This window comes from Colletes latitarsis, chromosome 10 (genome assembly GCF_051014445.1).
Source record: "Colletes latitarsis isolate SP2378_abdomen chromosome 10, iyColLati1, whole genome shotgun sequence".
Lineage (NCBI taxonomy): Eukaryota > Metazoa > Arthropoda > Insecta > Hymenoptera > Colletidae > Colletes > Colletes latitarsis.
In genome coordinates this window covers 30,027,259-30,050,015 of record NC_135143.1, presented here as the reverse complement: position 1 = coordinate 30,050,015, position 22,757 = coordinate 30,027,259, and the positions used below count along the sequence as shown (strand labels likewise).

The window sequence follows — 22,757 nt, the reverse complement described above, 5'->3', positions numbered from 1 at the left end:
TCTCACCTACCGCCACCCTTTCGTTAGCTTTGTGTCGGGGATCTATTAGCTTCGCGCGACCCATTCATTTTCACAATCCAGTCGTGTTAAATTTAAATTTAAAATCGCGTTACACGCCTCCGAGAAAAGGACGCGTTTTCTATACGACGACGAACGCGTTTCTTACGCGCGCTAGTGCGTGCGTTCGGTTGATTGGGATACACGATCCACAGAACGTGCCGGGAGTCACGTCGGTAAACTTTAACTGCTCGTGTCTCGAAAACAAAAGCCTCAAACTTCCGAATATAACGCATGAATTTTCTATTTCTCTTCGCGGTGAGGAATTTGCGTGTCTATACTTGTTTTTCTGAAACGCTATATGCACAGGAAGCGGAGGAAGCTCCAAAAGTATTGGCAAGCTATCAAGCGTGAGCGCAACGTGCGATACAGTGTAGGACGAATAATGTTAGCAATACAATACTGATACAGAAACATAATCCGTGCAGTACGACTCCATTTATTTTAACTTGTTTCACATGGAATTCTTTTTTACTGTAATATACAGGGTGTTCGGCCACTCCTGGGAAAAATTTTCATGGGGGATTCTAGAGGCCAAAATAAGACGAAAATCAAGAATAATAATTTGTTGATAGAAGCTTAGTTAAAAAGTTCTTAACAATTATATTCAACAATTTCAAATTGTTCTGGAACAATTATTTTCGGTTGCGGGGGTCAATTGCAATAATTTTTGGTGAATAGACATACCCCCGAAATCCTACCCATTTTCTAGAAAAAAATTCAGTACTGTCGGAAATGTAAACGTTAATAACTTTTTAAGGAAGCCTCCATCAAAAAATGGGTATTCTTGATTTTCGTCTTATTTTGGCCTCTAGAATCACTGTATATACAAAACAGTGTTTCCAATGTGGCACGATGACAAGTTTTCTAAATAATTTATTGAGACACAAACCCTTAGATATCTCAATGTATGAAAGAACGGACTTGTACCAATTTCAAAAACAACTCAATTTACAAGAACGAGTGGTACAAATGGAGTTCTACCGTAACAAAGAAGCGTATGATGGCGCGAGCGTGAATGACAAGCGTTTGAGCGAGTGCAAACGGAATGCGCGGTTAAATTAGGGCGATCGAACGAATCAGTCTTGGAGAAAGAGTCGGACAGCGAAAGATCGGAGCGAGACGCGATCAATCTATGCGCTCGAACGTACTTCGTAGGCGTCCACATTCCAGACGCACATACGCGCAACGACAACGCATGCAATATTCGTCGCCGTTTCCCAGCCGTTTTCTCTTGCGAACCGCGCTCACCGCGACGAACTCCGAGTTCCCGAGACGCGCGCGCTCGTATGTAAAGTAATTCGCGGGAGATATCGACAAACCTGAAGAGATCCTCTGGGACAGTACTCGGTCAAGAGACAGCAATGCGGTGGTTCGACGCAAGCACCGTAAAATCGCGCCAAATGATCATGCTGTAGGTCCTTCATCTATGCAGGGGATGAGAAATGTTATCGGTTGAAAAGGGTTCCATCGACAGAAACGAATACCGATACGACTGGTCGGTAGGAAAGACAAAAAATAAGAAAAAATGAGGATCTACGGGGCAGGGACTATTGAGTTTGCCAGTCTTTGCAACTACGACGAACCGCAATTTCAACGAGGCAGACAACTTTTCGACTAACTTTCGGCTCGTTTCTTTCCTTGCTTTGCTGGAAAGACCCTGTGCCCGTTCTCGTATCACGGCTACGGACGCCTCGTTGAAAACTCAATGAAAACGTCTTTGTTCGAGACGACGTTACTCACCCTCTTCAATTCGAGCAACAGCGGTCGCGAGATCTCCACCTTGTTCCTTGGTATCAATTTAATGGCGACTTTGGAGTTCTGCAATAAATCGTGGATTCGATGGTTCATTTTCTATGTTTAAATCAAATAAAAACGAAGACCCGGGGCGAAAATGATATCTCGTTACTTTCTGACGGTTAATTATACGATTCGTAAAGATGGCGTCGCTTTACTGTCGATTTAAAAGTCGAACCTTGTAAATACCCGTCGGGACGTATGCGTTTTTATCCACCTCGTCCGGCAGGCTCACGTTCTCCTCCAGGTATATGGTCTGCAACGAGAAACAGAAAGATCGTATTCGTTTTAAATTCGCTGCCTCGAAGCTCGATCGGGTAAATGGAGTAAAAATATCGCGACCACGGCCTCGTGTACGTCGTTGAGAAAACGTGGAATAAAATTTGCAACGGATATTCTCTTTTTTTTGAAGAGCTATCTCGCGGTCGAGTGGTTTCGCGATAAAAAAATAACAAAATAAACCAAACAAACTCGTTTCCCCTGGAGCCCGTTGAAAAATGTGAAATCTAAACGTCTCTCTGGGTGGTCCCTGAATATTTCATATTCTACGATAATGCTCCACTCTAATTGTATCAAAGAAAAATAGCGAAGAAAAAAAAATAAATAAATAAATAAATAATATTCACCAGCTGACTACCGCGCATCTTGTTCGCGATCAACGAATACATGGAACCCCTCGATTTCGCGTTGGGCACGAGGACGATGTCGTTCCAGTGTACCTTCCATGTCATGGAAGCTAATTCAGCTTCGAGCTTAAAGTGCCTGCAATACGAAAGAAACGATTATCGCGATTCCTCCGCAGCAAAGAGCGTGTCGTCGTTGGTGTCCGCGGGAAACGAATACCGTTTGAGATTAAACCCGTAGAAACGCGAACAACGCGTCGACGATCCTACTCGATAAGATTATTGCCAGGTCAACAAAGCCCAAATAAAACGAGTAAACAGAAAATGAGTAGAGTCAAACCGACGATAACTTTATTCAAATTATAAATGTAAATCATAACCTGCAGAGTTTAACCTGTTCTTTAAGATTAAAGATGGCCGATTTTCAGTGTGGCCAATCGCAGGTAAACAAGCATAACAAGACACCATAACCTCTTCGCGAACGTTAAAGACTTCTCCCCGTTCGTTTCTGTTAGTTAAAATCGTGTACCCGTTGCCTAGGCGATAAACCCGTACGAACGCTAATAAACCATCGTCTCGAGGCAGATGTTTCATCGAGTATGGTTCGCGGATCGAGCACGAATCCTACTCGATAGGATTATTGCCAGGTCAACAAAGCCCAAATAAAACGAGTAAACAAAAAATGAGTAGAGTCAAACGGACGATAACTATATTCAAATTATAAATGTAAATCATAACCTGCAGAGTTTAACCTGTTACTTTAAGATTAAAGATGGCCAATTTTCAGTGTGGCCAATCGCAGGTAAACAAGCACAACAAGACACCATAACCTCTTCGCGAACGTTAAAGACTTCTCCCCGTTCGTTTCTGTTAGTTAAAATCGTGTATCCGTTGCCTAGGCGATAAACCCGTACGAACGCTAATAAACCGTCTCGAGGCAGATGTTTCATCGAGTATGGTTCGCGGATCGAGCACGAATCCTACTCGATAATATTATTGCCAGGTCAACAAAGCCCAAATAAAACGAGTAAACAAAAAATGAGTAGAGTCAAACCGACGATAACTATATTCAAATTATAAATGTAAATCATAATCTGCAAAGTTTAACCTGTTCCTTTAAGATTAAAGATGGCCAATTTTCAGTGTGGCCAATCGCAGGTAAACAAGCACAACAAGACACCATAACCTCTTCGCGAACGTTAAAGACTTCTCCCCGTTCGTTTCTGTTAGTTAAAATCGTGTATCCGTTGCCTAGGCGATAAACCCGTACGAACGCTAATAGACCATCGTCTCGAGGCAGATGTTTCATCGAGTATGGTTCGCGGATCGAGCACAAATCCTACTCGATAGGATTATTGCCAGGTCAACAAAGCCCAAATAAAACGAGTAAACAAAAAATGAGTAGAGTCAAACCGACGATAACTTTATTCAAATTATAAATGTAAATCATAACCTGCAGAGTTTAACCTGTTACTTTAAGATTAAAGATGGCCAATTTTCAGTGCGGCCAACCGCAGGTAAACAAGCACAACAAGACACCATAACCTCTTCGTGAACGTTAAAGACTTCTCCCCGTTCGTTTCTGTTAGTTAAAATCGTGTATCCGTTGCCTAGGCGATAAACCCGTACGAACGCTAATAAACCATCGTCTCGAGGCAGATGTTTCATCGAGTATGGTTCGCGGATCGAGCACGAATCCTGCTCGATAATATTATTGCCAAGTCAACAAAGCCCAAATAAAACGAGTAAACAGAAAATGAGTAGAGTCAAACCGACGATAACTTTATTCAAATTATAAATGTAAATCATAACCTGCAAAGTTTAACCTGTTCCTTTAAGATTAAAGATGGCCAATTTTCAGTGTGGCCAATCGCAGGTAAACAAGCACAACAAGACACCATAACCTCTTCGCGAACGTTAAAGACTTCTCCCCGTTCGTTTCTGTTAGTTAAAATGGTGAATCCGTTGCCTAGGCGATAAACCCGTACGAACGCTAATAAACCATCGTCTCGAGGCAGATGTTTCATCGAGTATGGTTCGCGGAACGAGCACGAATCCTGCTCGATAGGATTACGAGAGTAAACCGAACGCTGCGAGTTGCCACCGTCGGGCATACGCGAGTTACGGACAAATGCATGAAAACGGACCGGTATAGTACGGGCCAATTAATTCGCCCGATCGAATCGATTTCCATTTCACCTTTGAATCGCGCCGACAACGCGAAAGCTACGCGACGGACTGCCGTTGTACCTTTGTCGACTCGTTCGAATATTCTAAGCCGTAATTAAAAACGTTGAGCCGCGAGGAAACTATGAAAACCGTCTGCCACGACCAATTTATGTTTTACGACACCGTTTGCACCGCCGGACTCGTAAAGCCGCGAAATTTAAAACGCCCTTAAAACGATCAACTTCGTTGCGCGAATAACGAACTTTATATCCGATCACGGTTTCAAACTTGGGACGTAATTCGTTCGGGGACGGATAAAGGGCGAACGTAAACGTCGAAACGTTTTCGCGCGCCGTTTTTCCGGGTCCACGACGGCGCTATGTACTTTGGATCGTAACTTCATCGGCCGCGATGAAACTCCAAGAAATAAGGTTCCCGGTACACGGAAAGATCCACAACGGCTTAGGTAGAAACTCTAATCTCGCGACTTATAAGCTAAGTCGGTAAGTAACTTAACGCGTCGCGGAGGATGGTTTTAACTCGTTTAAAAAAAGAAAAAGATAAAAGATATCTCGACGAGAGAAACAGTTGCCGTATTTGAAAAAAAGCAACTGATAACGATCTGCTGCTAGGCGCGCGTATAATTCGACGAACCGGATAGAAAAGAACACGAGGTGCATAGCATACTTATCGACAATTTTAACGCTTTATCGACTGGTAATCGATTGATCGGCTTTTCGTTGCCCAGCAGGGTTATCGACATGAATATCAACTAATATTTTAACACTTATAAATCACGATGAAATTACTTTAATCTCAAGCAGTAAAGTGTAATAATAAAACAGACATGTAGAGGATTTTATTAAAACTTGTTCTAATAATTCTAGACTAAAAATAAGAAAACACATATCCGAGCTTTTAACCCTTTAATGCTCCTATTTTTCGGGTTAACCAAGAATGATCAGTTTTCTTTATTGGATTTGTTTCTAAAAATGCGGTTTTTGTTAATTACAATGTTGTATCTAACGTATAATTTGAAGGAAAACAAAGCAGTTAAACTCGGGCATGAACGTTAAGGGGTTAAGATACTTAATATTTGATATTTCTACGTATAAAGTTGCACGATCGAAAATTGATAAAAGCTTCTAGGTACGTGGGCGGGCAGCCCAATACACAGGACACCTTAATCCCGCGGGGAAATAACGAGACACAGTCGACGGACATGTTCGAAAAGTCCAAAACGAAAAAAACGCAGTGGAACGTTTTGGAATAATATAACGGAAGCTAGTGAAGCTAGCGGAGGCCATAATTAAGACCGTAGATTGTTTGGTTGTACTTACCTGTATATAAAGACCGAGGCAACGACGAGAACAACGACGATGGAGCTTAAAACCATGGAGAGGATCGCGTGTCCTGGAAGCGCTGTCGAACAAAACTGATTTAAACTGCGAACCGACGGTTATGGAAAAGTTTCGGGGAAACAATCTCTCGAACGTTGGGAACGATTCGGAGGAATCGGAGAGAAGTTTGCGGGACGCGTAACGCGACGAGATAACGGGAGCTTTTAACGGACTTACAGTTGTCGGGACACAAGGAGCCGTCGAATCCGCAAGTGGGTGTGTCTGGCGGTGGCTCCGACCGACCACCCGACCAGTGGATTCTCTTCCCGGGGACGTATTCCAACGTTTTATTGGCACCGTAGTAATTGGCGACAATCTACGACAAGAAACGACTCGGAATGATCGTCAAAGGACGCGGCACGCGCGCACCGTTTCCTACGCTAGCGCGATCTTTACCTCGAACTTTGACGTCTCTGGGTTCATATCCAAAAGGGAATAGTCCGCTATTCGGTCCCCGTTCTCGTCGATATTTACGTCACCCGTTATACCTAAAACGGAACACAATTTATTTACTCATGTACAGATTAGAATCACCTTGGAAAAAAAATATAAAAAATGTCCAAAAGACATTTACACAGCTTTAAGTTAGTCACAAGGAAAGCGTCAGTTGCTTCTTTTTATTTGTGACCTTACAATTTATAAATTACAAATAAGTAATATAATATACTGTATAAATTGTGTAAATAGAATTTTGCACACACTAAAATTGATATAATTGAGCAATCATTGGAAAGTCTAAAATTATCCTTGCAACGTATTGTAAATTAATTTGTTTTGTTAAAATTTTATAAGCGATGTTTGACACTTCTAGTACCTTACATCTTTTGTACTAAAGGGTTTATTCTCTTATTAATATTATTATTTATGAGTAATAATAATAATAATTTTTTTGCATATTTAGTTAGTAGAGGTCGTTTGCAGTAAAAATGATATCTTGTTAAAAACTGCTATCATGCACTGTTTGGAAGATAATTAGACAGATACTAGAATGTCAACACCTTGTCTTGTTGCTTTCTTTTCACATAGGCACAGTACATTATCTCGAATTTTTTTATAGACAGTGGGTAGGATTTCGAGGATATGTCTAATGACCAAAAATGATTGTAATTGACCCCCGCAACCGAAAATAATTTTTTTAGAACGATTTGAAAAATTTTTTTTTCGCCGAAAAATTTCAACACCTATCCGAATTTTTTTCTCGAAATTGGATAGGATTTCGGGGGTATGTATAATGACCAAAAATGATTGTAATTGATCCTCGCAGACGAAAATAATTTTTCCGGAAAGATTTGAAAAATTTTTCTTTCGTCGAAAAATTTAGGCGCCAAATTATATTTTCGGTAAAGAATTTTTTTCTCGAAAGCGCGTAGGATTTTGAGGGTATGTGTAATGACCAAAAATGATTGTAATTGATCCTCGCAGACGAAAATAATTTTTCCAGAACGATTTGAAAAATTTTTCTTTCGTCGAAAAATTTAGGCGCCAAATTATATTTTCGGTAAAGAATTTTTTTCTCGAAAGCGCGTAGGATTTTGGGGGTATGTGTAATGACCAAAAACGATTGCAATTGACCCCCGCAACCGAAAATAATTTTTTTAGAACGATTTGAAAAATTTTTCTTTCGTCGAAAAATTTAGGCGCCAAATTATATTTTCGGTAAAGAATTTTTTTCTCGAAAGCGCGTAGGATTTTGGGGGTATGTGTAATGACCAAAAATGATTGTAATTGATCCTCGCAGACGAAAATAATTTTTCCAGAACGATTTGAAAAATTTTTCTTTCGTCGAAAAATTTAGGCGCCAAATTATATTTTCGGTAAAGAATTTTTTTCTCGAAAGCGCGTAGGATTTTGGGGGTATGTGTAATGACCAAAAATGATTGTAATTGATCCTCGCAGACGAAAATAATTTTTCCAGAACGATTTGAAAAATTTTTCTTTCGTCGAAAAATTTAGGCGCCAAATTATATTTTCGGTAAAGAATTTTTTTCTCGAAAGCGCGTAGGATTTTGGGGGTATGTGTAATTACCAAAAATAATTGTAATTGACTCCCGCAACCGAAAATAATTTTTTTAGAACGATTTGAAAAATTTTTCTTTCGTCGAAAAATTTAGGCGCCAAATTATATTTTCGGTAAAGAATTTTTTTCTCGAAAGCGCGTAGGATTTTGGGGGTATGTGTAATGACCAAAAATAATTGTAATTGACCCCCGCAACCGAAAATAATTTTTTTAGAACGATTTGAAAAATTTTTTTTTCGCCGAAAAATTTCAACACCTATCCGAATTTTTTTCTCGAAATTGGATAGGATTTCGGGGGTATGTATAATGACCAAAAATGATTGTAATTGACCCCCGCAACCGAAAATAATTTTTCCAGAACGATTTGAAATTTTTGAATTTGATTGTTAATAACTTTTCAAGGAAGTCTCCATCAACAATTTGCTATTCTTGATTTTCGTCTTATTTTGGCCTCTAGAATCCCCCATTAAAATTTTTCCCAGGTGTGGTCGAACACTTTGTATAGCAATAAAATTGTAAATGAGTCAAATTGGCTCATTCCGTAAATCTAGTGTTAATTGGAAGTAACCGATGCAACGTTACGGTACAAAGGAAGAACAGAGAAAGTTGGATGAAAGAAAAAGGGGTGTTTACCTTTAAAGCTCCTTCCCCACATCCGACGGGTGAGATTACCGCCATCTAGATTGACTTTGCCAGGATGTCCCGGCAGGCTTTCCTTGAGGGCGAGGGCATAAAGGAGAACGGCGTCGTAAAACGCAGTCACGAACGTCGAGACGGAACTGTTTCCAAAAGTGAAATTGTATTTACTCTGCGCTAGGGACTTGACTTCCTGGGAAAAGTTCAAGTACTCGAAATTATCGGGTGTACGCGCCGTGACCGTTAACAGCGCCTGATAAGCCTTTCGCGCCTTCTCGTTTCTCTCGTCCGTGTCCGTGTCCAACCTCCACGGATCCTTGGAATTGTTGCCGCTGAAACGAATCGATGGAACACAAACGTCGTTACGCATTATTTGCTCGTTTGTCGTTCGAACGTCAGCAACATTACCGCCGGGAACTAACCAACGAACCGGAGGTTTCGTCCGTTTCAGACAATGTGTCGACGGTCAGGCGAGCACGAATTCGTCGGGGAAACTGCGGTCTGCGGCTTTCGGTAGATCAAACTAAACTCGATCACGCGGGAACCGAGGCGACGCGACGCCTTCAACCGTTCGATCGAGCTTTCGGAAGAAAGGACCGTGGCTCGATCGATTCGAATACAGGACGCGATTCTCCGATTGTTAACCGTTCAACGGGAAGAAGTACAATAGAAGGCACTAAATTTCTCCCGACGTCACCCCGCACCAATAGCTTCCGATCCGTAGAATCGACGGTCGTTTCGTTCTACCAATCGAAGACCGAGGAAAAACCTTGGAATCGTCAAAGTTGTATCTTCCCGCATCGATCACTGTTTCCCGCTTGCCAAAGGAACCGAAAGTATCTTGTCGAGCAAATAGATTTTTCGAACTCCTAACCTTTCGCTTTCTCGTTGAGGATTCTTACGGATTTCACCATGTTATATTTTATATAAAATTCCGTATTTATCCGTTAAATAAACAAACATTAAACGAAATGTGAAACAGAGGTTAGATCTCGAAGTTTGCATCACGTATTGTACGGTACGTGCATACACATAAATGGGAAATGCGCGGTCGTTAAGCTAATCGTACGCTCGGGTTTACGACGGCATTTACGAATCCATTTCATTAGATTTTCGTTTTTCAGGGTTTCGATAAACACGATCCACTTACCTGGAGGAGAGCTCTATGGAGAAAAATACGTATTCGCCGGAGTCGACCATTCCCAGCTCCTCGGCGGCCAGCAGAATCTCTCGAATCGTCGTCGAATTGGCGCACATCACTACGACTGAAACGAAGGAAATGTTTGTTTCGTTTTCCGAACATTCTGTTAATTACGCTTCGAAACGTTTCGTCTATATCGTATTTCGACTTTGCTCATCTCGTTCGCGTATAACCATAACCCAACTCTTCTTTCGACCATTAATCGCGTCACTGTACCCGATCTACTCCGTCGTATTATTTATTTTATGTATTTAACGTCAACTGTGATGGAACTGTGTATAAATGGACTGGTTTCCGTTGAAATAAATAAATGATTTTTCAAAACTGTAAAATTCGAACGATACTTTACTTTCCGAACGTCCGAATTTTTCATGAGGAAGGAAACTTTTAAGGTTAGAAGCTGCGCGGTCGAGCTGGCGCCACCGGAACAGAATCTGCCAAAGCTTACCAACCGGAAGCCTGTTAATCGGCTTTTTACCGCCAATATTTATCGACCGGAAGCTTGTTCATAGTCACGAAAATAAAGAAATGTTATTAAATTTAATTATCTAATAATAATTCAAAGCGAATTATATAGGAAACATTTTCACAAAGTTTGATTTAACATTTCTATGGGTGTAAAAAAAGGCGGGATATACAGGGTGTTCGGCCACACCTGGGAAAAATTTTAATGGGGGATTCTAGAGGCCAAAATAAGACGACAATCAAGAATATCAATTTGTTGATGGAGGCTTCGTTAAAAAGTTATTAACAATTAAATGCAAACATTTCGAATCGTCCAATTTTCAAATGACCATAACTCCTACAATAATGTATATATTTCAATGAAATTTTTTTCTAAAGTAGAGCTCATGAGTACCTATTAAAAAGTATTAGACAACTTTTCTGTAGAGCGTTAAACAAATTTACTAAAAATGAAAAACAAATTTTTAAGAAAAATCGACAGGGGGTAGGTGCCTAAATTTTTCGGCGAAAAAAAAAAATTTCGAATCGTTCTGGAAAAATTATTTTCGGTTGCGGGAGTCAATTACAATCATTTTTGGTGAATAGACATACCCCCGAAATCCTACCCACTTTCGTAAAAAAAAATCGAGAAGGTGTGAAATTTTTCGACAAAATTAAAAAATTTAAAATCGTTCTAAAAAAATTATTTTCGTTTGTAGGGGTCAATTACAATCATTTTTGGTGAATAGACATACCCCCGAAATCCTACCCACTTTCGTAAAAAAAAATCGAGAAGGTGTGAAATTTTTCGACAAAATTAAAAAATTTAAAATCGTTCTAAAAAAATTATTTTCGTTTGTAGGGGTCAATTACAATCATTTTTGGTGAATAGACATACCCCCGAAATCCTACCCACTTTCGTAAAAAAAAATCGAGAAGGTGTGAAATTTTTCGACAAAATTAAAAAATTTAAAATCGTTCTAAAAAAATTATTTTCGTTTGTAGGGGTCAATTACAATCATTTTTGGTGAATAGACATACCCCCGAAATCCTACCCACTTTCGTAAAAAAAAATCGAGAAGGTGTGAAATTTTTCGACAAAATTAAAAAATTTAAAATCGTTCTAAAAAAATTATTTTCGTTTGTAGGGGTCAATTACAATCATTTTTGGTGAATAGACATACCCCCGAAATCCTACCCACTTTCGTAAAAAAAAATCGAGAAGGTGTGAAATTTTTCGACAAAATTAAAAAATTTAAAATCGTTCTAAAAAAATTATTTTCGTTTGTAGGGGTCAATTACAATCATTTTTGGTGAATAGACATACCCCCGAAATCCTACCCATTTTCGTAAAAAAAAATCGAGAAGGTGTGAAATTTTTCGACAAAATTAAAAAATTTAAAATCGTTCTAAAAAAATTATTTTCGTTTGTAGGGGTCAATTACAATCATTTTTGGTGAATAGACATACCCCCGAAATCCTACCCACTTTCGTAAAAAAAAATCGAGAAGGTGTGAAATTTTTCGACAAAATTAAAAAATTTAAAATCGTTCTAAAAAAATTATTTTCGTTTGTAGGGGTCAATTACAATCATTTTTGGTGAATAGACATACCCCCGAAATCCTACCCACTTTCGTAAAAAAAAATCGAGAAGGTGTGAAATTTTTCGACAAAATTAAAAAATTTAAAATCGTTCTAAAAAAATTATTTTCGTTTGTAGGGGTCAATTACAATCATTTTTGGTGAATAGACATACCCCCGAAATCCTGCACATTTTCAAGAAAAAAATTCAGTACGGTCGGACACTTTAAACGTTAATAACTTTTTAACGAAGCCTCCATCAACAAATTAGTATTCTCGATTTTCGTGTTATTTTGGCCTCTAGAATCCCCCATTAAAATTTTTCTTTCATATAGTCTAGAGTGAACCACTAGCAGTCGATAAAGTGTTAAGAAGTAAGAATCGTTTAAAAGTTAAAATTGTAAGAGGACGAATACTCCCGAGACTCGCTGTATTTAAATAAAACAGGGACGCAACGCGAGTGAACTTACTCCTGGCGGATTTCGAGACGAAGGCGAGCAGGTCTCTGTAATCGGCGGCGGCGGTCGTTTCTTGGTTAAAGCTTCTATGAACCGGCGTCTGGTTCAGAGCAGTGAAAATCGCCCCCAAAGTGAAGTGACACTCCGAGTTGCCGCGGCTGCTGGCCATCGCGTGGTTGTGATAGAGAAGTCCGGCGACTTTCCATCCGAAACGTCTCAACATGTGCCTCAGTGCGTCGCCCACCAGTCGATGGGAACCCATCATCCTGGTCAGAGTGGGATAATGTTCGCCCTTGTATCGAAACGCCTCGGCCTGACCGCCGGCCGTCAACACGGGGATTCCCCAGACTCCGGCGTATCTTGCGACCGGGGCGATCACGTACTCGCAAACGGGACCCAGGAAGGCATCTGCGTTCAGAAAAATCTCGCTATTCGAGCTGTGGCGTCGCCTCCCATGCTCGCCGCTAGAGGAGTCGCGCTCTCACAAGCGCTCGACTGACCCCTCCGTTGCTATATACACGAACGACTTCCCAATATCCTGGTTTGACATCAAGCTAAAGTGGCACTACAATTCCAGAGATAGAGCCTGCAAAGGCCATAGGAATCCTCCGAACACTCTACCACCCACTCCTAGCACGTAACAGCTCACTTCCTATCAACTTAAAATCCTAACATACGGTGCACCGCAGTAAAATCACACATAAACACACTCCAAAAAATACAAAACAAATACCTCAGGATCATACTCAACAAACCTCGATCCTACCCTACAGCACTACTCCACATGGAAACGAAAATAGAACGCCTGCACGACCACATAAAAACACTAGCCACCAAAGCACAGGATAACAAACTCCCAACACCCAAACTCCCTAGTATCCTCCCTAGGCAACTATAAACTCCACCGAATATCCACTAAAAATCCGCATGAAAACCCCCAAACTCATCATAAACAACTAATTCCCGATATCACTTTTCCCTCGACTTGAAAACACGAAATTAACACAATAAAACTACCCCACCTAAAAATATTCAGACACTAACCATTCACTTTAAGTGCAGGTTATAGGGCACAGCCCAAGGTACTGCAAAATAACCAGGAAAAAAGGACAAAAAAAAAAATTCCCAATATCCCAATCGTCTAAGGCAGGGCCTGCTAGGAAGCCTTACTGATGAAGTCCACTAGCAGGCCCAGACGAAATTGCGCCCCCTTCCTTTCCTTTTCTGTCCTACAATTCTCACGAGACGCACACTTTAGCGAAACAGCGCCACAGATCCGAGGACCACTGTCCGTCGTTTTCGTTCGAACCGAATCTCGGTATTCGAAAGAACGACCGAGCCCCGGAATCGAAAGTATGCTCGCCACGCGTCCAGACGCCTTAATCCGACGATTCAATTTCATCCGGGAACTTGGTTCGCCCCCGTTTCCATCGGTACTCTTTGTTCGTCGCACTCCTTTTGCGTCTTAATGATTCTTCTCCGTGTCTCGTTCGGAGAAGTACTCTAATTTCGTTTGATTAAATTCATACCCGGTTTGTAGCCAGCGACGAAAATTGGAATTATCCATCTCCGTTTCGATGGCTGAACAGCGAACCGGAGAAACCGAGGTCCAGACACCGAGGATATCGACCCGGGTTCACCGATGCCCGTCGACGACCGTTCGATGGCCAAACGTATGCTAACCGACCGATCGGACGATTAAGGTTATGTGTTAGGTTATGTGTATGCACGTTCGACCGTGGCCAGTGCATTAGGCGTTTCGCGATACTCTGCGTCTTCGACGATCGATCGAATTTCGAGGCTATCGTGCGCCAATCACGATGCAATATTTTCACACGAAGAAACACATTCGATTCCGAGCACCGAAACGAAAGGTAACCTAAAACGATTATTTCTTTCTCGAGCAAAGTACAATCATTATCGACGAAAATTTCCATCTTTCCGTTTAGAATTCTGTCCACGTTTACGGCCTGTTGCGTTTTCACGAAGCTTTCCAAATTTAACCGTTATTTTTATTTGCGTTTGACATGCTTTACGGACTATAAATCGCACTCGACTACTTCGCGACGCGTTTCGAGCGTTATCGCGATATCCGACGACGGGGCGCTGAAAATTATGCGGGAAAAGGAATTACTAGTGCACGTTGTTGGCGACCGTCGTATCCTAGTAAAAATATGACGCGTCGGGACGCCCGAGGCAGTAAACATCGCCGACGATACCAGCGGTGGATAAAACGACGGGAAATATAAGAGAGGACGCCGGTGACCGCCACAAAGGGCGAAGCGATTCTCAAAGGAGCTACTTTCGAATTCAATCGGAAGCAGCCATACGGTCCGTCGACGAGTCGCCTCGAAAAGGAGAATGGCGTGTTTTCCAAGTGTCTGTGCGACTCGACGACGAAGGTCCTTTGACTCTCGCCGCTCGACGGAACAAAGAACCGTTTCTCTTATTTCGGGACCTTTGACTTCGTGGCTGAAATTTAGATACGCGAAAGTGGAACGGGGGATAGTGTTCTGCTTAACGATGCGTCCCGCGGGACCCGACCAGTCGGAACGAAAAAGCTTCGACGACTGAATTTCGCCGTAACGATCGATTCGCGGAAAGAGTGGGATCGAACCGACGAGAAATACGTCGAAACGATGCGGTCGAGGAGGAATCCGTAGACGAACTTGATGATTCCAGCGTGTGTTCGATCGCGGCCGCTTTACTGCCGTCGTTCGCATAAACACAGCCTAGCGCAGCACACGACCAGCCATCTACGAAACGATCGCGCGACCATCCGAGCGCCGTCGACGGGAGAATTTGGTTCCAACGATATTTCCTGCGACGTCGTTTTATTCGTGTTTCTAGGGAAACGGCGGGACGTCGGATCGCCGATTTACGGTATACGCGAGAGATCCGACAAATTATGGCCCCGCTGTCCAGACCCAATCTATTATTCTACCCGATACGAATGATTTTTTTATTTATTGTCGATACGAACGATAGCTTTTCGATACAGTAGGAGACAACACGTTCGCTACAAACGTCACATGTACTCCCGCGTATTCGTACGCCATAATAGGATCACATTTAGGTTAAACTAAATGTGAATTTTCAAACAATAGGTTTCTATTTATAATATACAGGGCATTCGGTCACCCTTGGGAAAAATTATAGCGGGAGATTCTAGAGGTCAAGATAAGACGAAAATCAAGAATACCAATTTGTCGATGGAGGTTTTGTTAAAGAGTAATTGACGTTTAAAGTTCTGCCTGTACAGAATTTTTTTCTCGAAAGTGCTTAGGATTTCGGAGGTATGTGTAATGACCAAAAACGATTGTAATTGACCCCCGCAACCGAAAATAATTTCTTTAGAACGATTTGAAAAATTTTTCTTTCGTCAAAAAATTTAGGCGCCAAATTATATTTTCGGTAAAGAATTTTTTTCTCGAAAGCGCGTAGGATTTTGGAGGTATGTGTAATGACCAAAAACGATTGTAATTGACCCCCGCAACCAAAAATAATTTCTTTAGAACGATTTGAAAAATTTTTCTTTCGTCGAAAAATTTAGGCGCCAAATTATATTTTCGGTAAAGAATTTTTTTCTCGAAAGCGCGTAGGATTTTGGGGGTATGTGTAATGACCAAAAACGATTGTAATTGACCCCCGCAACCGAAAATAATTTTTTTAGAACGATTTGAAAAATTTTTCTTTCGTCGAAAAATTTAGGCGCCAAATTATATTTTCGGTAAAGAATTTTTTTCTCGAAAGCGCGTAGGATTTTGGGGGTATGTGTAATGACCAAAAATGATTGTAATTGATCCTCGCAGACGAAAATAATTTTTTTAGAACGATTTGAAAAATTTTTTTTTCGCCGAAAAATTTCTACACCTATCCGAATTTTTTTCTCGAAATTGGATAGGATTTCGGGGGTATGTATAATGGCCAAAAATGATTGTAATTGACCCCCGCAACCGAAAATAATTTTTCCAGAACGATTTGAAATTTTTGAATTTGATTGTTAATAACTTTTCAAGGAAGCCTCCATCAACAATTTACTACTCTTGATTTTCGTCTTATTTTGGCCTCTAGAATCCCCTATTAAAGTTTTTCCCAGGTGTGGCCGAACACCCTGTATATTAATGACATTTTTACGTTATTCCAACACTCAAAAATTTGTATTAAAAAATATCTTAATTTTTATTAAAAAATAATATAGTTTGTAATTATAGTCTAAGTGGCATTGAACTAATCTCGGTTAATCATGTTAAAGATCTTGATATAACTTTCTCTTCTAACTTATCTTTCAAAGTTCATTATGAAAAAATTATTTCGCAGAGTCTCTGCTCTCTGGGACTAATTTATAGGGATTCCAGATACTTTAGAAAAATTAATACACTTAAAATCTTATATTGTGCTTTGACGAGACTTATTCTAGAATATGGCGCATAATTTGCTCTCCTTATTACCAAACATACATCGACAACATTGAGAGAGTTCAACAGAAATTGCTTCGTCTTGTTGCTAGGTATAGTGGGTGTCCCATGCCTCTTGAAACACATAATTATGATGATTTACTTGTTAACAATAATCTTCAAACATTGCATAGTAGAAGAAAAATCGCAGATATTATGTTTGTAAGTAAGCTAATCAAATATTTCCTGTTCAACGATTACTCAATTGTTTCTTTTGTATCTACCATCTGGATATTTAAGAAATCACTTTCTGTTTTACTCTGAAAGTTACCGCATTTGGATCTCAGAATTGTATAAATCGAATGATTAATAATGCAAATTTTATATACACTAAAACAGATTTAATTGAACGATCATTAGAAAGTCTAAAATTATTCTTGCAACATATTGTAAATAAATTTATTTTTGTTAAATTCACTAAACGATAATGTTTGACTGTAAAATCCACATCTGTAGTTTCTCACATATCTTTGTACTAAGGGTTTAATCCCGTTAATAAATGAATAATAATAATAACAATAATGGTCATTTACTATAGACGAAAAGGAACTCGTTCATTACGAATTCTCTCCATTTATTTGTTCGTTTATTACACCGTGTTAGTAGTTTTTTTTTATTTAGTAATATTTGTCGTTTTTTGCAACCAGTATAATTCATCAGAAACAATCTTTTTTCATTTACAGGGGATCGCTATCTAGGATCGCGGGAGGACGGGTCTTCTGTTAGCAATAAATTATTCTATTATTGTGCAGCATTATCGTTGCAACGTAGAGGTTAAAAAATCTTTGAGATTATCGGTATCGCGGATATTTATTCTGCAATTGACGGACTCCCGTGTCGAGATCAGCGGATCAACGGACAGTCGGCGCGTTTTAATCGTAACTGCGAGGAACAAGGGATTATGGTTGTGACACGGGAACACCCACCCAGTTCGTACGCGATAAATCTAGGAAATTTGTACCGGGCGAGTTCAATTACGACGGAGACGTTATTAAAGCGAGGACACGCCAGATAATTGAACAATATTCAATGTACGGACGAACACAGAGTGTCGTGTAAAAGTTTAACGTTAGATGCGTTCCGAAAGTGACGCGAGACTGCGGACATAATACGACCGAGAACTTTAAAAGCTTCCCCGCTATATTGTAACGATGCTCGTTAAACGAGAAAGACGAGGTAAATGAAACGCCCAGGTCTCTTACTCTACTTACGCCAGTTGGGCGAGACAGGTTCCAGAAAATAATTACGATGTACTCGAATTTTCTTTTTAAATAATTTCTTACGTAACGTTTCGATCAATCAAGTCCAAGATTATTGGTTCGTATTCCGAGGAAGAATCAATTAATAAATGGTAATCGTACAGAGAAGATACTAATTTTTCAATATTATTTCTTAGACGAAGAACGAAGTTTGGACGTGATCGGACCCTCGAGAACTTCCTGTTCTGAATAGCTGGTCCCGTAATTACGGATGTCCATTTCGCTTCCGCCATTGTACACGGAAATAACAAGATAAGTTTGCCATTTAGACGGAAGGAATTTTTAAATGGATCTCGTGGTACGATGTCGAAACTCCCGTAAAGTTCGACGACTTTATCATCTTTTGCTACTTGAAAAAAGATTCTCCACTGTGGTTGCAACGGCTCGAATTTTATTACTATCATCATTTATCCAAGGGAAAAATCCCTTAGTGCAAAAAAGAGGTAATGTGTAAGGGAAAACAAAATAAAAATTATACGAGAGAAGGGATTAAAAATCGAGTTTGTCTGAGATAAATTTTCAAGTCCAGCTATTTTGTTTTTAGTGGTCCACCCTTTTAAGAATCGAAGATAAAAGGGGGTGGTTGGAAATTAAACAAGAAAAATAAAAACTATACAAGAGAGAGAAGAGATTAAAAATCGAATTGGAGATAAATTTTCAAGTCCAGCTATTTTTTTTTTAGTGGTCCAGCCTCTTAAGAATCGAAGATAAAAGGGGGACAGTTGGAGGACGAAACCCCATATTGATGTGGGGTATGGTGGACAGTAAAAATAGGAATCCCGCGCACAACGTGGTAAGCTTTTATCGCATTGTTTATGCAGAGGCTGTGTCGACGTTTCGCGTACAGCGTAAAGAGGATTCCGGTATATGGTCGACGCGTTTGGCGTACACGCTTCGGCAAAAATTCCATGGTAAAAGATCGCCGGGGGACGGAGAACCGTGGCGATTCCTCGTTTGATAGAACGAATCGCTTTGCGCGTGCAACCCGGCACGAAGAAAGACGGCGATTCGGTTAATTCGCGTAGGGAACGACGAGGACTAATTAAGCAGAATTGAAGAGATATTTAACCATCTCGAGGTTGAGGGCACACGAGGAGGGAAGCAGACGAGAAAAACTGGCGCGAAAGTCACGGAGCCGGCCTTTGGTTGACTGACCGGCCACCGAGCCACGACGCGTACGCGTAGCGTCGCGGCGCAGCTGCACGTCGACGACGACGTGTATGACGTCAACTTGTTCGCGACGGGTCCGTTTCTATTCCACGAGACAGCCGTGCGCGACGTTAACGATCAAACGAGCCTCGATTGAACCAAACTGATCCGCAACCGCGTCCCTCGTCATCTGTGGCCGCGCGATAGACTCCTGCCGGCTCTCACCTATCGGGATCGATCGATCGATCATCGACTCAATAACGAGACGCTCGATAAAACCGACGGATGACCGAACGGAAAGAAAGAAACGATGACGTGTGCGCGTAAACAATTCTAATTATAGACGCGCGATAAGAATCGCGTCTGTCAAACGGGGACGAGCGCCGGCGATTTTCTGGCAAAATCGACGCTAGCCGGCGTCGCAAGTCGAGAAAAATAAGCAGGAGAAGCTCGTTCGAGCGAGAAAAAGGCGACGATTGGCAACAAAACAACGTCGACGCTGGGTTTTTAAGGTTAAAGTTACTCGTCGATTCGAGGGGTTTCAGATTCTATGTATGATGTTATAGAACTCGCAAATATTATTTGTTAGTAGTTTATGTTGAATTTAAATACTGTAACGCTATCAATATATAGGCCTTAATTTAAAGAAAATGCGTGCAATCAGTGTTTGTAAATCTAATGTTAAGAAGAGGATCCTATACTATATAAGGCATAACATGTAATCCAGAAAATAAATAATTTATACATATAGTATGCATGGTGTTCGGCCACCCCTGGGAAAAATTTTAATGAGGGATTCTAGAAGCCAAAATAAGACGAAAATCAAGAATACCAATTTGTTGATGGAGGTTTCGTTAAAAAGTTATTAACAATTAAATTCAAAAATTTCAAATCGTTCTGGAAAAATTATTTTCGGTTGCGGGGGTCAATTACAATCATTTTTTATCATTATACATATCCTCGAAATCCTACCCACTTTCGTAAAAAAAATTCGAGGAGGTGTGAAATTATTCGACAAAATTAAAAAATTTCAAATCGTTCTAAAAAAATTATTTTTGATTGCAGGGACCAATTATAATCATTTTTGGTCAATAAACATACCCTCGAAATCCTAACCATTTTCGAGAAAAAAAATTCAGTACTGTCGGAAATTTAAAAGTTAATAACTTTTTAAGGAAGCCTCCATCGACAAATTAGTATTCTTGATTTTCGTCTTATTTTGGCCTCTAGAATCTCCCATTAAAATTTTTTCCCGGGTTGGCCGAACACCCTGTATACAAAAATGAAAGATAAGAAAATAAAAATAATAAGTATATAAATGTCGAGGAATTTTATTAGCTAAAATTCACGTTGATGGTGCTTAAAAAATATATATTATTTGTGGTAGTTGGGTGGTAGATATCGTAAAATTTTATCGATACTTTCGACGTGTAATAAAACAGAAAATCCCTGGAGACGCATAATTGCGTATTGACCCCCTATCTGAATCATGGTACCCGCGCAACTGTAAACCAATAACGATTATATACATATGTTAGCACAATTATTCGATAAAGTATAGAGTACTCTGTTATAATCGTCAATTTCGATCTAATTCAATGACGAGTGGACGAATCGAGTCGTTTTTTTCTGGGAACAAATTGTCTTCGCGTTGACAGTTTTCAAGGTGTTTCGTGGAGTTCACGAACAGTCAATCGAAACCGATACGTACAATGTAAACTGAACACGTAACCCATTAACGTAAAGACAATCGATCTCGCGCCCCGAGCTATAGGTACTTCCGAAACGTTTTAACCGCGCTTTAGCTCCTACGACAATTATCGTTTCGTGTTTTTCAGTTCATTTACGAAAGAGTTCCGCTTAATGAATCGTTAAATAAACCGGCTAACTAGATGTAGGAACGTTTCGTACACTTTTCAACTTGAAAAACTAGTATAATAAATATGTTTCCACAGGACGTTAAAAAACGATACTTAATTATGTAATTAGTTTATGCAAATCGTGAATTTTCCTCGAAATTGCTCGTAATTTGGACGGAGCAGCTTGGTACGAAGAGGATAAAAATTCACGAGTTCTAGAATAAGTCTCCAACACGTGAAAGAACAGTGTTTTGGACAGTTGCTCTAATAGAAGTTAATCTCGCGAGGTAACCGTCTTATCTTTATTTACCAAATCACCCTAATCGGATGCAGTTATATCGAGACTCGCGATAACACGTCGAACAAATTTAACCGTGTATTTTTTCGTCTGTTGACTTTTGAGAAATTTCGAGGTCAGATAAGCAGCCATTTGTACTTTCGTCGCTTACTAATTTTTTTAAAATCAATGGGGTTTCCCCTCTCGTAGATAAGTAGATAGATAAATCTGTTTTTCGACGAAGAGATTTTCGTATTTCTGGTTTGCACGATCGCTGGGGCACCCTGTACAATAGTACAACTGTAAGGGCATACGAAAGTATTCATAAAATTTTTATGGCGCTCCCCTGAGTTTGCGATATTTCCTACATTATTCACGACGTCGAAATTCATCGTTTGCTCGATATTTTCTTCCCTTATTAAGTATGATTGATTCAACCTCGCAGGCTCGATGTCTGCCGGGGGTCTCAGCATCTTATTTATATGCTTATGATGTTTACGAAAGGAACCTATGTTCTCGACGGTGGTCACCGGTGATCGACACTCTGAACTTACCACTTAACGCTTGTAAAATTGTAAATAGCGCTAGTTTAATTTGAAATGTAGTAAAACATTCACAATTAAATTATCAAATATTTCTATGTTTTTAGAATTTTAACAAACGTCGAGGGGGCGTCTTTGAGCATGGAAAACTGGCGTAACAGTTAACGGTGTTAACACATTACCGACGGGAAACGAGTATTCTCGTTTTTCAAGAAATGTGTGTTTTTCTAGTAATTCCTCCGACAATACACATGAATTACAAAAACACTTGCCACATTTTTAGTATACACATGTTGAAGGAATTCTACATTATTAAAGTCACCCTATAGTAAAGTTTTAATAAAAATGCCCCGTCGTTAATGTGTTAATGGCGATGCCTTGGACATTGGCCGATGTTCGGGACCGTGGTTGGCCAAAGTCGGAGGGAACTAGGTCTTCCAGGAAGTCCCGTGTGTCTCTTTTGTTCAGAAACTGCGATATCTCACGGATTGAAAAACATAAACGTACACAGTCGTGGACAAAAGTACAGTGGGACCATGGTACAATGTATCCAAGAAGATAACTTGAAAATCGGGTCAAACAGGGCACACGTTTATATGAAATTAAATTGTGGTTTCAATACTGTTTCGATTGATCTAAAAAATTCTAGGAATTTAAGAAATCACTTTCTATTTTGTTCTGAACAGTTACCACAGAACGTTTGGATCTCAAAATTGTGTAAATGTAATGATTAGTAATGCAAATTTTGTATATACTAAAACAATCATTAGAAAGTCTGAAATTATCCTTGCAACGTATTGTAAATTAATTTTGTTAAAATTTTATAAGCAA

At 40.0% G+C, this 22,757-nt stretch overlaps 1 protein-coding gene across 3 annotated transcripts in view; it reads right to left on the bottom strand.

Moving 5' to 3' along the window:
- LOC143346460 (atrial natriuretic peptide receptor 1) overlaps nt 1-22,757 on the bottom strand; it is a 55,242-nt gene that overhangs the window by 21,923 nt on the left and 10,562 nt on the right. For 2 of the 3 annotated variants that reach the window (XM_076774567.1, XM_076774568.1), the window contains 10 exons: nt 12,396-12,791; nt 9,850-9,964; nt 8,697-9,031; nt 6,443-6,534; nt 6,224-6,362; nt 5,987-6,068; nt 2,481-2,616; nt 2,033-2,110; nt 1,801-1,878; nt 1,380-1,484 (listed from right to left, as the gene is read on the bottom strand). In XM_076774567.1, the coding sequence (XP_076630682.1) occupies nt 1,380-1,484; nt 1,801-1,878; nt 2,033-2,110; nt 2,481-2,616; nt 5,987-6,068; nt 6,224-6,362; nt 6,443-6,534; nt 8,697-9,031; nt 9,850-9,964; nt 12,396-12,791 (1,556 nt within the window). The remainder of the gene's footprint in view (nt 1-1,379; nt 1,485-1,800; nt 1,879-2,032; nt 2,111-2,480; nt 2,617-5,986; nt 6,069-6,223; nt 6,363-6,442; nt 6,535-8,696; nt 9,032-9,849; nt 9,965-12,395; nt 12,792-22,757) is intronic. The other variant, XM_076774569.1, reaches the window with a different exon arrangement.